The sequence below is a fragment of the Antechinus flavipes genome, chromosome 1 (genome assembly GCF_016432865.1).
Source record: "Antechinus flavipes isolate AdamAnt ecotype Samford, QLD, Australia chromosome 1, AdamAnt_v2, whole genome shotgun sequence".
Classification (NCBI taxonomy): Eukaryota; Metazoa; Chordata; class Mammalia; order Dasyuromorphia; family Dasyuridae; genus Antechinus; species Antechinus flavipes.
The window spans coordinates 33,826,222-33,841,619 of NC_067398.1; the positions used below are offsets into that span (position 1 = coordinate 33,826,222).

Genomic DNA, 15,398 nt, shown 5'->3' on the forward strand with positions numbered 1-15,398 from the left:
ATCGGGAAGGGACCTCAAGGGCCATCTGTCTCCTAGTCCAAAATGTCCTCGTTGGACGAATGGCGTGAGAGGCACTTCCGAGTGCTAACAACGGAGCATCATCAACAAATGATCAACAATCATCAATCAATCGATCCACTGATCAGCATTTATTAAGCGTCCTACTATGTGCCAGGCACTGTACTAAGAGCAAAGGACGATGCCTGCTCTGGAGGAGCTCGGACTCGAAGGGATCAGAGGTGGGAGCTCCCCTCCTGGGCCTCAGTTTCCACAAGAAGCCATGGCCCCAGCCCCGCAACCCCCCAGCCTCTCCACCCGCGCTCTCGGCCTCGCTCCGGCTCCGTGGGCGGAGCGTCGGCGCATAGGCCCCGCCCCTGCCCCGCCTCCCAGGTGCGCTTCCGGCCGCCTCGGGGCCGCGGCCCCGCCCAGAGGCTGCGGGGGCGCGCCGGGGCGCGGGGCCGCGCCGGGCGGCGGCGGGGACGAGGACGGCGGCCCGGGGAGCGTGCGCGCGGTGACGTGCCGGGCGCCATGTTGGGGAGCTGATTGTGGGCGCTCGGGAGGTGCTCTCTCGCTCGCTCGCCTCTCTCGCCGCCGGTGCCGCCGTCGCCTCCGTGTGTGTGTGCGCGCGGGTGTGTGTGTGCGTGGGGGTGTGCGTGGGAGGGTGTCTGAGGGCGTGAGTGTGAGGGCGAGTGTGCGCGCGTGTGTGTGCGTGAGAGCGAGGGGGCCGGGACGGCGCGAGGGTGCGCGCGTGTGCCTGCGTGTGTGCGGCCTGCGTGGGGGCGCGCGTGTGCGGGCGGCGGGGGGGCGGCGGCGTTCCGGGCCCGGGGACTCGGGACTCCGCGGAGGGAGGAGGCGGCGGCGGCGGCGGGGGCGGCGGCCAGGGACGCGGGCCACCATGGACATGGAGAGGCTGCAGGAGGCGCTTAAAGGTGGGGGCCGGGGGAGGGGGGGTCCCAGCGCCGCCCCCTCCCTTCCCCCACACGTACCCCCCCACCCCGGGCCGGGGCAGCCCCGCCCCGTCCGCCGGGGGCTTTGTGTCGGGAGCCGTCGGGGCTGGGGGGGGGGGCGGACTCTCCCTCCCCCCCTCCCCGGAGATCCGGACGAAGGGAGAGGGAAAGTGGAGCCCGCCCCCCGCCCCCCACTTGTTGACCTCCTCCTGGACGCCGGGCCGGGAACTTTTCGGACGGCTGCGCACCCGGAGAGTGGGGGGCGTCACGGGAGCCGTGGGCTTCTCACGTTCCAAGCCGCAGCCTGGAAATCCGGGTTGCTAGGGAGTGGGGGGGTCGCTCCCGGGGGTCCCCTCAGCCGACCGAGCCGCCCGGACCATTGCTTTGGCCGGGGGTCCTCTGCTGGGTTTGAGTGACAGTGGCAGGGACTTGGGGAAAAGTTTGTTCGGTGAAGGGGAGCGAGGTGGGGGGGCGAATGGGAACCCCCTGGGAGGAGCCGAATTAAAAAAAAAAAACTGCCTGGTTTCTAAGGGGTGCCCGCTTCTAACTCCTCTTTTTAAATCCCCTGCCCAGACTTTGAGAAGAGGGGCAAAAAGGAAGTTTGTCCGGTGCTGGATCAGTTTCTTTGTCACGTAGCCAAGACCGGAGAGACGATGTGAGTTAAATTCTTTTTTTTTTTTTTTTTAATTGGAAAAAGGAATGGACGTCGAACATTATTTGTGAGTTAGGGCTAGAGAAGTAAAAATCAAACATTCAGAAAGTGAGACTCTTTAAATTTATTCACTTTATCCCAGCTTTTAAAATTTTATTTATTTATTTTTACCTGGGAAATGTATCTGAGTCTCAGAATTAGTTGAGGTGTCTTTAGCGTTTCTCCTCTGCCCTCGAAGCTGATTTCTGGTTCTCTACGTTTAGTCCTATTTATTTTAAGTTAGACTATTAGAGCATAGAAGACTAGCCTTGGAGTCCAGGGGAGAGCTGGTTCCATTATGTCTTTGGATAGCCTGGGGTGTGTGGTCCTGAGCCAGATTTCTAACTCTGGAGGTTGTGAGCTGTGTCCTGGAGGGGCTTCCTTTCCTGAAGCGAGGTAGAGTTTCTACTTGAGGAGTTCCCCACACTGAGCATTGAATTAGAGGTCCTGAAACAAAAATCTCCAAGTTACATTAATGAAAAGAAAAAAGGCACCAGGATTCTTTGAACCCCAGTTTTTAAAATTTTGTGGTTCTGATGTTCTCTTCTGTGGCTATCATTTTTCTTCAAATTTAGTGTCCAACCTGGTGTAATTTCATAAGTGTGTGAAGCCCCATTTCTGTTGACTTTTTGTTGGGTTGGGGGAAGGAACAGGTATATAATGAGTGCCATTTGCTCCCATTTCATGAATCCCAGAAACTTCATCTTCACCTTAAGAATTAATGTTTTTTGTCAATCCACCGAGTGTTGTGTTGGTGTGTGAGACAAGGATTTGTTTTTGTGCCCTACCTAGCTTAATCTCTGGAAAGCTGAGCTATACATTGATGATTTCCTTGTTGTCTCACTTTTTGGCAGGAAGGGGAAAGATTTCTTTGGGTGCCATGCTAGTGAATAAGCTCTCTTTCTGGCTCCCTAGTCAGTTCTTGATTTGAGGCCTAGTACTAGATTATAAGCTTCAGCAAGTGATAGGGACTACTTTTATCAAGTTCTGATTTCATAAAGGATTTGTTTGTACTTGTATGCTGTATGTTTAAGAAGTTTAATCTTAAAGAGAAAAAACCCTATTGTTTAAATTAATGGACATGTTCTAAAAGGTTAACCTTTCCAGTATTCTGCTAAAAATGTGCCAATCAATTAAAAAGTGACCTATCATTTTCCATTTCTAAAGAGGTACTTTAGAAAAATATTTGTGTTAAATGCTAGTGACTATTTTGGCCTTTGTGTGTACTGTAATTTTGAGAAGTAATGAAAAATAAGTATATAGTAACTAGTTTTTTTTTTTTTTTTTAATTTTTAAAAGAATTTTAGTTGCAAACAAACCTAAAATTTTTTTAAAGTTTTGTTTAAATGCTTTGATTTTTAAAAATATCATTGTAAAGGCTCACATTTAATCATTAAATTATTATAAAGATTGACCAACAGTTATGACAAATATTTTTAACTCAGCAGAACATTCAGAGGAAAACAGTGGCCTGGTTCATGGTCTCAAAACTTTTTGAAAGTTTCCAATAAATAATTGGTACCAACATTATGTGTGAGTAAATATATAAGTAGACCAATAAACCCATTTGAATAATATATGGTGATCTTTGAATTTTTAAATTTGTAAATATGTTAAAGAGGCCAGTAGGCAGTTGTTTGAAAATTTATTTCACTGATTCAAACCAACCTAATTTGCTTGGAAGTTATTTTTGGTTTTAATGGGAAATCTAAATGAATTTATTTACTACAATAAATATTTGTGAATTAAAATTATCATTATTTTAAAAGATTTTAAGTTTTTGGAACACTAGTTTGTCTTCTTACCACACAACTAAGTCATGTATGCTTTTAGTGTGGCATTTAGTTTTTTCCCTAAAGTGGGTATTGTTTAATTTTTAGTAGTGAAAGGGAAACTAATATATTTGAACATCTTTTTCCTTCATATTTTTATGATTGTTTAGTTTTGTCAGGTTTCTGATATTGCAGCTGGGGAAAGAAAAATGTAAAAATAGCAATTCAAATGTTTTTGCACATAATTTTTGTGAGAAAAGAATTTCAAACTTGATCATTAATATTTTCATTAAGACATAAGAAGATGCAGATAAATAAGTAAGAGATTATGTAAAAAAAACTTATAGTGAAATTCAGAAATGATTTATCAGCTTTTAAAGGTCATTTTTATTAAAATTGACATTTTTAACATGTTTTAAAATTTTAGAATGTACTTTACTAATATTGTCTTACTTGCACTTCCAAGTAAGCCTGTGAAATATTACTATTTCCCATTTTAGAAATCACCAAAGTCTTGGAGGTTAAGTACCTACTATGTGCCAGACAGGAAAGGCATTACTAGGTTATCAAGGACTTTGAAGTGATGAAGACCTGCACCAATTTGGGGTCAGTGTCAGAGTCAAGAAAGGGGTTATATTCTAGAGATGTTGCAAAGATGAAAATAACAGGCCTTGGCAACAGCTTGGATATATGGGGGTGGGGAGGAGGTGGGGAGAGAGTGGGGGAGGACTAAAGCACTGGGAGGTTAGTGTTGATCTTTACAATATGGGATATTATTGGGGGTTAGGCTAGCGGGCTTGAGAGGGAACATCATGAATTCAGTTTAGAACATAATGAGTTTAATATGTCTACTGAACATCTGGTTAGAGATATTTAAAAGGTAGCTGGAGATTGGAGATCAGATGAGTACTGGATAGGTAGATTTTGAGATTCCTCATCATAGAGATGGTAGTTAAATCTAGGGGAGCTGGTGAGATCACCAAGTGAGGAAATAAATATAAAGGAAGAAGAAGAGGGCCTACTGTGGAACACCTACTGTTAGAAAGCAAGTTCCGCCTGGATGAGTATCCAGCAAAGGAAAAGTTAGAATCAGGAGAAAATATTGAACTCTTAGAACTCTGAAGAGAGTGTTCAAGGGAAAGATGATGATCAAAAATGTCAAAGTCTGAAGAAAAGATTGAGAAGATAATAAAAATGGAGAAGGAATCATTGGTTTTGCCAATTAAAAGATCATTTCTAACTTGGGGAGAATACTTAGTGGAATGATAACATTAGAAGCCAAATTGTAAAGTAGTAAGGAGAGAGTGAGGAGACAGTGAAGGCATTTATTGTAGATCAGACAGACTTTAAAAAAAAAAAAAAAAGGCCCTCATTTTAGCATTTAAAAAATTGAGTTCCAAATTCTGTCCCTCCTGCCCTTCAAATCCCTCTCTCCCTTCCCTTGCCATCCCTGCATTGAGAAGGCAAGAAATGTGACACCAGTTATACATGTGAAATCTTGTAAAACATTTCCCTATTAGCCATGTTGCCAAAAAAAAAAAAAAAAAAAAGCAAGAAAAATAAAGTGAAAAAATTTTTACTTCCGTCTGTATTCAGACCCTAGTTTTCTCTTTGAAGGTGGATAGCATTTTTAGCATCAGTCTATCAGAATTGTTGATCCAAGGATCATTGTATTGATCAGAAAAGTGAGTTGACGATCTGTACATTATTGCACTTGCTCTGTACAGTGTCTCCTGGTTCTGTTCACTTCATGTTATATCAGCTTATATATCTTTGCAGGTTTTTCTGAAATTCTAAAATTGTCTTTCCATTTTTTATGGGACGATAGCATTCCATCATAGCTTGTTCACCCTTTCCACAATTAATGAATATCCTCTCAATTTCCAATTCTTTGCCACCACAGAAGTGCTACTATATTTTTGTCCATCTAAGTTGTTTGTCTTCCTTTAGCAAAGTGATCATAATACAGGGAGGTGATTTCATGATATACAAGTGAATTGGATCTGAGTTAGGATGGGCTGTGCAACGTCACCAGTTGTACTCCCTCCTCCAGAGCCATCTGGGTCCCCCTGGGCAAGATAGAGATCACAGGAGGACTGGAGATGTCCCTGGATGCAGTGGGAGAACCTGGCCTTTTTAAAGCAGATTTTGCTGGGTTAAAGGGTAGACACAGTTTTATAGCCCTTGGGGTTTAATTACAATTTGTTCTCTCAAAATGGTTGTATCTGTTCAAAACTCCACCAATAGTGCTTTGGTGCCCCAAGTTTTCCATACCCTTTCCAGCATTGGTCATTTTTCTTCTCTGTCATATTAGTGAATCTAAAGGATATGCTGTGGTATCTCAAGAGTTGTTTTAATTTGCATTTCTCAAGTCAGTAGTGACTATAGTTAGCTTTGATTTAGGCAATCTTTTCAGAGTTTAGTTGCAAAGAGTAGAAGATAGATAAAACAGGTGGATATTGAAGAGGCATTGGAGGGTTTGAGGGAGAAATGAGTGTGTTTGTAGGCAGTAAAGTGATTAAGCCAGTTGGGATGATGGGCATTCTGTTGGAGGAGTTGGAATGGATTGGGTTTGCTTGAACAACTAGAGAGGTTAGCCTCTTTAAGAAGTTAGGCCATTTTTATCATGTGAGATGGGATAGTGGAGGAGAGAGTGGCATAAGGATGGCATCTGAGAGATAGATGAGGAAGAGGAGGGAGCTTACTGTCAATGACCAGGTTTTTTCTGTATAGAGTATGAAGCAGAATGTTCACTTTTTTTTTTTTCCTTTTTTTGCTGAGGCACTTGTGGTTAAGTGATTTCCCCAGAGTCACACAGCTAGGAAGTGTTAAATATCTGATTCCAGATTTGAACTCAGGTCCTCCTGACTTGCGGGGCTGGTGCTAGAATATTCATTTCTTTTTTTTTTTTTTTTTCCCCTCTCCCATGGTTTTTCCTTTTTCTGATTTTTCTCTCTCAATGTGATTCATAAAGCAATATGTATTAAAATAAGTAAATGAAAGTAGAAAATTTGTGAAAGTCTTCAGGGAGAAGGGAGGGAGAGAGATTTGGGAAAGAGGAAAAAATTTGGAAGAGCCACCACAAGATAGTGAATTGATAAGGCAGAATTGTTCAGTAGTCATGAGGGCCCACCTAATGATAAGCAATATAAAGTTAGGTGAAACACATCAGAAGAGTTGTCTGATTTTTTTTTCTCCACCTTAGTACAGCAATATATGTGTTAGGAACAAAGGTGCATAATGGAGGTAGTCATCTATGTCAAGATTTAACTTTAGGTTAACTTACTTGCCCAGGTTCATGTTATGAAACTGAATTCAAACTCTGGGATCTTTCTGACTTCCAAATTTAACCTTGTCTACCTTGTCAGAGTGCTTCTTTTCCTTTGTAGTTGTAGGCAGATGTTAGGATTCTCTTCTGGAATATTGAAAATGGTTTCCAAATTCAAGTTATGAAGATAGGGAGGAGACCTCTATATATTATAGTATACATACGATTTCAGAAGAGGTACATTAATTATTCTGACTTTCTGGGAAACATACCATCATGTTAGTTGGTCTAGGTTAGTTTTTAAGAAACTTACCATATGTCTTTCTGTACTGGAATAGGAGTAGACAATTCTTTTAATTTTTCCAACTCTGGTACTTTTAATAAAGATTATTCACATGAAACAGAAAACTTTGAATGAATAGATAATTTCTTTAAGAATTAACTGAGAATTTCTGTACATGATTGGCCTATTAAATATGAGTAACAGTGGTTGGCAACATAGTAAATATTGATTGAATTGAATTGTAACACTGTATTTTAAAAGTTCATTCAAACGAAAAAAGGTTTAACTGCTTCACAGTGATGTTTGAGGACCAAAAAGTGCATGCTTACTTTCCATCTAGGAATATGTCTCAGTATCTGCATAGCCATATATCCATAATGATACTGAAATATTCTGAATTTTTTCTTCCATTTTGTATCTACCAAGGACTAGTAACATACACATAGGATCTTAAATAAGCTTGTTCATTGAATCAAAAGAACAAAGCAGTGTAATTTTTAACACAAGGATTTAACCTAAGAGGATCTCAAATCGTAATTTAGGGGGAAGATATATTGTTTGAATTTTATTTTTAAAAACTTAGTAGACAGAAGTAAGACAATAGGGTCTCCTGTGAATTCTCAGTTTAATTTTACTTAATTTATATTTCCTTTATTATGTGCAATTGGACTGGATTGTTATCGTGTATTTCTAATTTCTCAATTTAATTCTTGTTGCAATACAATTGAACAGGTATTTAATGGCCCAGTATAAGTTTTATGGGTAGGTAAATGGAGTAGTGGATAGAGTGCTTGTTGTCAGGCTGATTCATCTTCCTGAGTTCAAATCACTTTATAGCTGTTTTGACCTAAGCAAGTCATTTAACCCCGTTTGTCTCAGTTTCCTTGTATGTAAATTGAATCGGAGAAGGAAATGGCAAAATCACTTTAGTATCTCTGCCAAAAATCCAAATGGTGTTACAAAATATAGGTCACAACTGAACAACAAAAGATTATGTGTAGGAGATAATAAACTATGTGACCCCATCCTATCCCTCCTTCATTTTATTGTATGGTTAGACAGATATGATTATAGTGAAATAGAAAAATAAAATCTATTATAAAGTACTAGAATGTATGGGACAGGCATTGTATTATAGGATAGCTCTTTCATTCTCAGGTTACTCCTTTTTACACATATACTATGCTTTAGTCAGGTAGATTACTCTGTCTTCTGAACTTATCCTTCCTCTCCAAGATTGTATGTCTGGTACAGCTTTAGGTGAGCTTTTGTTTTCCTCATTAAATATAAACTTGAAGGCAGAAGCTGTTTCATTTCTGTCTTAGTATAGCATAGGGTAGACCCTTAAATATTTATTGCTCAATTAATTTATATCTAGTACTGAAATAGGTGGAATACAAAGGGTAGAGATGCATGAGAAATTGTGCCCTCAAAAAACCTCAATTCACATTTCACCTTTGATCTACTCTTGAGTTTCTTTAGCTAACTAACTTAAGTTCTAGTTGCCTCATCTGTAAAAGGAAGGGGTTAGACTAGATGGTTTCTGAGGTCCCTTCCAGCATCAGATCTGAGACAGTCATTTGTTTTATTAAACTTATAATATCAACAAAGATTCAGAAAAACATGACTAAATCAAATCCCAGTTCTGTTGCTCACTGCATGTTGTAACTTTAGGAAAAGTCACTTTAATGTCTTTGGATCTCAGTTTCCTCATCTGAAAAATAAAGGTAGAATAGATAATTTTCAGGGTCCTTTTTAACTCTTAAATCTTTCAAAAATTTCATCTAGTTCAGAGTTTATTAAGCTGGGGTCAACAATTTTTTTTTTTAATGTTTTGACAACTATTTCAGTATAATTTATTTCCTTTGAAATCCTTTGAATTTTAGGAGTCTATGTGCTTCATTAGATTTCCAAAAGAATCATGATGTAAAAAAGGGTTAAAAATCTCTACTTCCCTCAGATTTTAGCAGTAAAGTTGTGTTTAAATGCCTACATAAGTTTTAATGCAAATATGGCTTTAAAACAACCAGTGGAAAAATATTGTTTCATAGTACAGAGAAACTTTTACTGTGGAATAATTTCCATTTATTTAACCAAACACTTGATTTGGTACATGTGAATACTATAAAACTTCTGAATTGGAGCCTCTAAAATTAAGGCTAATATAGTCATTACTTACCTGTTCAAATCTTATCAGGCTTCCTGCCATACATATGTTTAACTTCTCATGCTACATATAATGCAATTTTTTTTCTAGTCAGACCTCTTTATTTGGAAACATACATGTTTATGGGTGTGTATGTATTTATGTGTGTGTGTGTATATACATGTCTCTGTGTGTTTGTATATACATGTCTCTGTGTGTTTGTCTATCCGAGTTCATTTTCCCCTCTTTGGATTCCTTTTGATTTTTCCAGGCTTGTTTGCTTTCAGTGCTGTGGCCTCTCAAGCATACTGTAATCTTTTCTAAAAAAGCCTCTCAGAAGTTCCATTTTCAGTTTTGCCTGTCTTGAGTGATTGTTTTAACAATTGTAGCTTACAGTTGATTAACCTGTGCCTTTAATTACTTGGGGACTTACAGGTGCAAGTACTGTTTTTGAAATCCTCAGTGTTGACTTAATCCTCCTATTTTCTTTATTCTCATGTTTACCTCCTGATGATTTGCTCAAAATACATTGAAGCTCAGTTTGGAATTATGCAATGATTTTTTTCCCCCATAGAAACCAGTCTTGAGACTCTATTACTTGCTTCACTTGTTAGTTTCCCTGTGTCACTGTCCCTAGTTGCTCATATCTCTGCTCATACTCTTACATCTTTTGCTTTGACATTACCATCCATAGATGCTAGCCAGGATATGTCATAGGACCTGTTAGCCTGTTGTTTCGTCTCTGCATTTTGAAGGGAAAAAAAGAAAGATTTTCTGGCAAGTGTTATGAGGCAAGTAATTTGTATGAGCTTGCAAATGATTTGTTTCTGCTTTCTGTCTGTCTAGGAAAAAGATGTCTTTTATGTAACTACATGATAGATATATGTGGATAGTTGCTCAGAAATGAAAGAAGCCCTTATTGCTGGATTTAGAATCATTGTTAGGAGTCAGTCTTTCCCATAGTCTTTCATCTAAGCTGAGTACTATATTTCAGTGTAAATAGCAAAAATTTATTTCTTCAGCATCAACTGTTTACACATGTTGTGCTTTAAAGTTTGCAAAGTGCTTTTGCATGATTTCATAAGGTTTTTTTATTTATTTAACCTTTCTGTCTTTTAATAGCCATATATTTTTTAAGGATGGTGAACTTAGAAACCGGATTTTTGTATGAAGAGACAAAAAAAGCTAACTATGCATAATATAAGGAGAATTTCATGGCTTACCTGATTTTATAGTTTACAGCCCTTTGGGGACTGTTCTCTTCTGGATAGTAATCCAAAACATCTATGTACCTATGGACCTGAAATGAACTTGAGAAATAATAGAGCCATTAGATCATTTGATTGAACCTCTTCTGCCTCTTAACACCTCTATCCCTTCTGAATATCCATGTCGGGGTGGTTGGTTATACCTTAAGGAGCAACACAAAATATGGAGTACTTTTTTTTTTTTTTTTTTTTTTTTTTTTTTTTGAGTCTCCTTTATATAAGTGCTGTACTTAGGTTTGTGTTGACTCTGGCTTAATGCTGTCATTGTAATTTAAGCATACAATGCCGATGAGGAAGATAGGCATTTTGTTTTTACTACTATTAAGATATTTAAGAGATTTTTTTTCCCCCTTGGCAGAAGTGTAATGTGTGCTTTTTGAATCTTAATTTTGAATTCACAAATGTAAAAAAATCCAGTTGTATGGAATTTAGGTTTTGTTTTCTTTGCCTGGTTTAATTATGGAAACTTTTATCAATTGTTTCTCTACTTTTTGCTTTCTGTTTTATTGGTAGGAAAAAACAAGTGCAAAACAAGTTGAAATTGATGCTTTTTGTTTTTAGAGTATAGTTATTTGGAATGATAGGGAAAAACAAAAGTTTGGGACAGAATTGGAAGCATGTTCTGCAAAAGGACAATTCTCATGAATTCAGGGTGTGATGAGATTGTCTAGCATTTATTCATCAGCAGTGTTGTGAGATATATGTAAACACACATACCCATACATATACATATGCATATCATACCTTTATTATACATGGTATTGGTGTAATTTTTTAAAAAGTGTAAGATTAAAAAATTTTAAGTTTCAAGATTTCTTGTCCATTTATATGGATTCTGAGTTAGCTCCAGATTTTTATCAAAATGTAACGTTGTGTTAGGCAAGTCAGATTACTTTGGCTTGATCTTAAAAGAAGTCTAAAAATCTTAATCACCTTGTTTGCCTTTGTTGAAGGCAAATCTAGACTGTCATTCCGCCTATCTCCAAACCATCCTGAAATAGATAAATGATTTATAATCAGAATGATAGGCAGTGTGGCATGGATAGTGATAGTAATGCTTTACCAAAAATGAAAGAAAAGAATGTCAATAAAACAAAGAAAAATTACATAAGGAAATTTATAAGAGGGATATGGTCAAGTGGAGGTAGATTTGTTACACAGAATGGAGAGGTTACCTTGAAGCCAGGAAGACCTGACACATAACTTGCGTCTGTGACTGGGGAAAATCACTTTATAAGAGAAAGAAACTGATCTGCATTGCAATTTCCTTATATGGGAGTTTGCTTTAATCTGTTCCTGTTTCTATAAGTTTGATACATGAATTTGACTTATATAGCTTTGTGTACATTAGGTGGTGCAGTGAATAGAGTAGTAGAACTGTAGTCAGGAAGACTTTGAGTTCAAATGTGACCCCTGGACAAATCACTTAATCTCTGAGTGCCATTATATGGATATGAAGAGATGTCTCCAGTCTCCTTTTCTTAAATAGAAGTTGAATAGTTCAGGATCCCCTTCTTTCTAAGGTTTTTTGGATCTTGCTGAGTGATATTTACCAGTAGTGAGTTTACTGGGGAGCATGGTGAAATCAAATTCAAAAGGAGCTGGAAAAGTCACTTTAACATGTTCATCATAGAGCTCCTCTACCATTTGCTATTTTGCTTTTTAAAAATCATCTTTGCCAGTTTGGTGTGTTTAAGGTGGTAGAACTAATGATTTGCTTAAAATAAGTTCTCTTTTGCATTCCTCATTTTTTAAAAATTGTATTTGTTTGAAATCTATTCATATGCTTTGTCTATTAGGGAATGGTTTTCATTGTTATAAAATTATTTCTATATGTATATTTTGGATATCAGATCTTTATTAGAAGTTTGATCCAGCATTTCCCTTCTAATTCCTGAATTGATTTTGTTTGTGTAAAAGTTTTTCAATTTATGTTGTTGAAATTGCTTGTTCTTTGTTTATCCCTATCCCATGTTTAAGAACTATAGCTTTACATATATCTTAAGACTTTTGAAAAGAAAAAAATGACATTCTTTTCTAATTTTCTTCCCCTTTCTATTTCCCTCCCAAATAATTGCCTCATAATGCTTTACAAGAGGACTTTTTTCAGTGATCTATGTGAAATAAGCACAATAGTAGACTTGATAACATCCTCAAATTTTGTCTCTGTGTGTAATTTTCCAAACTGACTTAACTTGGAAAAAATGGAAATGAAATCTTTTTAAAAAAAAAATGTCTTCAGTTCCAAATTATTTTTCTTCTCCAACTATTGAAAAGACAAGAAATATGATATCAATTTTATATATATAAATTCATACAAAAACATTTCAACATTAGCCATGTTCTGAGGAAAAAAAAAATAATAAAGAGGAAAAAATATGCTCCTATCTTAGTCATCCATCAATTCTCTAGGGGGAGGTGTCCTTTGGAGTTGTCATGGATCATTGCATTGATAAAAATTGCCTTTCCCTGCTTTATAATTGTAACAATATTGGTGTTACTGTGTATGTTGTTTCCCTGGCTGAGTTCATATAGCTCTTAGATTTTTTTAAACCAACCTTTTCATCAGTTCTTACAGCACAATGTTATTTCGTCACAGTCATATTCCATTCCTTAGTTGGTGAACATCCTCTTTCTTTTTCTTTGTCAGCACAAAAAGAGTTAATATAAATAGTTTTGAATATATAGATCCTTGTTCTTTTTCTTTGATCTCTTTGGCACATAGAGCATAGTGACAATATTGTTGGATCAAAGGGTATTCACAGTTTTGGACATAGATCCACTAAATTATTCTTCAGAATGGTTGGACCAGTTTACAACTCTGCCAGCAATTTATTTACATTTTATCTTATTTTTCTCTATGCTTTCTAGCATTTGTCATTTTTTTTATTCTGACATCTTAGACAGTCTGATAGGTGTGAGGTGGTCTTAGAGTTTTAATTTGCATTTTTCTGATTACTGATTTAGAGCATCTTTTCACATAACTATTTTTAGCTTTGATGATTTTTGAGATTGACTGTTCATAGACTTTGACTTTATCAATTGGAAATGGCTCTTATTCTTTTAAATTAGGCTCAGTTGTTGTTTATATTTGAGAACTGAGCTTTATCAGATCAATTTCCTGCTTTCCTTCTAATTTTGTCTGTACTGATTTTGTTGTACAAATCCTTTTAAATTTACTGAAATCAAGATTACTCACTTTTATTTCCCATGATCCTCTTTTGCTTGTTTGATCATAAATTCTTCTGCTAGCCATAAATTTAACAGTTTTTTTTTTCTGTGCTCCCTTAAATTACTTGTGATATTGCTCTTTTTGCCAAAATCATGTACCTATTTTGACCATATCTTGGTATCGGATATGAGATATTGACCTCTGCCAAATTTCTGCCCGATTTCTAGTTTTCCAAGAGATTTTTGTCAAATGGTATTGATCTAAATACTTGGATATTTGGATTTATCAAGCACTAGTTTACTTTGGTAATCTATTTCTTTATGTATATTGTGTACCTAATATATTTCAGTGATAAACCACTTTATTTCTTATTCAGTACCAGATTGGTTTTTGATGATTATTGCTATGTGATATATAACTTGACATCTGGCACTGCTGGACAACCTTCCCTTAAAAAAAAAAATTTCCTTAATATTTTTGACCTTTTGTTCTTAGAGATGGATTTTGTTGCTGTTTTTTCTCCTAGTTTTATAAAATAATTCTTTGGTAATTTGATTGGCAAGATACTGAATAAGTAATTTAAGTAGAAATGTAATCTTTATTGTATTGGCTTAGATTACCCATGAGCAATTAATATTTCTGCACATTTCAAAAGATATTTGTGTGAAGAGTGTTTTGTAATGTGTTCTTATAGTTCCTGTAAGTATCTTGGCAGGTAAACTTCTAAGTATTTTATACTGTCTGCAATCATTTTAAATGGGCTTCTCTGTCTCTTTCTGCTGGATTTTGTTGGTAATAAATAAAAAGATGATTTGTGTGGATTTATTTTAAATCCTGCAACTTTTCTATCGTTCATAATTATTTCAGTTTTAACTTGATTCTTTAGAATTCTCTATGAATACAGTCATATCATGCAAAAAGTGATAGTTTTGTTTCCTTTTTTAAATGCTTATTTAATTCCTTTTTCTTCTCTTATTGCTGTAGCTAGCATTTTAGTAAAAATAGAAAACAAATTGGAAAGGCTTCTCATCCCCATTGCAGATAATGTTTGCTCATGGTTTAAGAAAGATATTACTTATCATTTTAAGAAAAATTCCCATTTATTTCTGTGATTAGGTGTTTTTAATAGAAATAGGCATCACATTTTTGTCAGCATCTTTTTTTGTCCGTTGATATAACTGCATGTATATGTAATGCTTTTTTTGATATGGTAAGTAATGTTTATAGTTTGTTCAATATTGAACCAGCATTTCATTTTTGATTCCAGTTCAACATCTTTATGATATTGCTGTCCTTTCTTTGCTAGTATTTTAATTAACATTTTTGCATCAGTATTCATTAGGAAAATTGGGCTGTAGTTTTCTTTCTCTGTCTGTACTCTCTGGAAATCTTAATTTGCCACAAGCAAAATGTAGCATTTTGAAAATTGAGTTTCTGATCTTTTAAAGAATTTTTGGGGCAGTTAGGGGGCGCAGTGAATAAGAGTACCAGCCCTGAAGTCAGGAGGACCTGAGTTCAAGTCTGGTCTCAGACACTTAACACTTTCTAGCTGTGTCACCCTGGGCAACTCCAATTGCTCCAGCAAAAATAAATAAATAAATGGACGAACGAGTAAATAAATAAATAAAAATTATTTTCTCTAGAGGCAATTATTTGGCTCATGGATAAGGTGTTAAGAGTTAAAAAGCTTCAAATGAAGCTTCAGATATGTACTAATTGTGTGGCTTTTGACAGAGCTTTTTCTCCAACTGTAAAATCGGAATAATGGCACCTACCTCATAGGATTGTTAGGATCAAATAAGATAATATTTATAAATCATTTAAGCAATGTCTTTTATGAACTTATCATAT

At 37.0% G+C, this 15,398-nt stretch overlaps 1 protein-coding gene across 2 annotated transcripts in view; it reads left to right on the top strand.

Annotated features, from left to right (window-relative positions):
• The first annotated feature begins 809 nt into the window (after positions 1 to 809).
• Positions 810 to 15,398, top strand: part of PPP4R2 (protein phosphatase 4 regulatory subunit 2) — a 54,670-nt gene continuing 40,081 nt past the window's right edge. Inside the window, exons 1-2 of one of the 2 annotated variants that reach the window (XM_051980899.1) lie at positions 810 to 929; positions 1,521 to 1,602. In XM_051980899.1, the coding sequence (XP_051836859.1) occupies positions 896 to 929; positions 1,521 to 1,602 (116 nt within the window). In that variant the 5' untranslated portion in view covers positions 810 to 895. The remainder of the gene's footprint in view (positions 930 to 1,520; positions 1,603 to 15,398) is intronic. The other variant, XM_051980892.1, reaches the window with a different exon arrangement.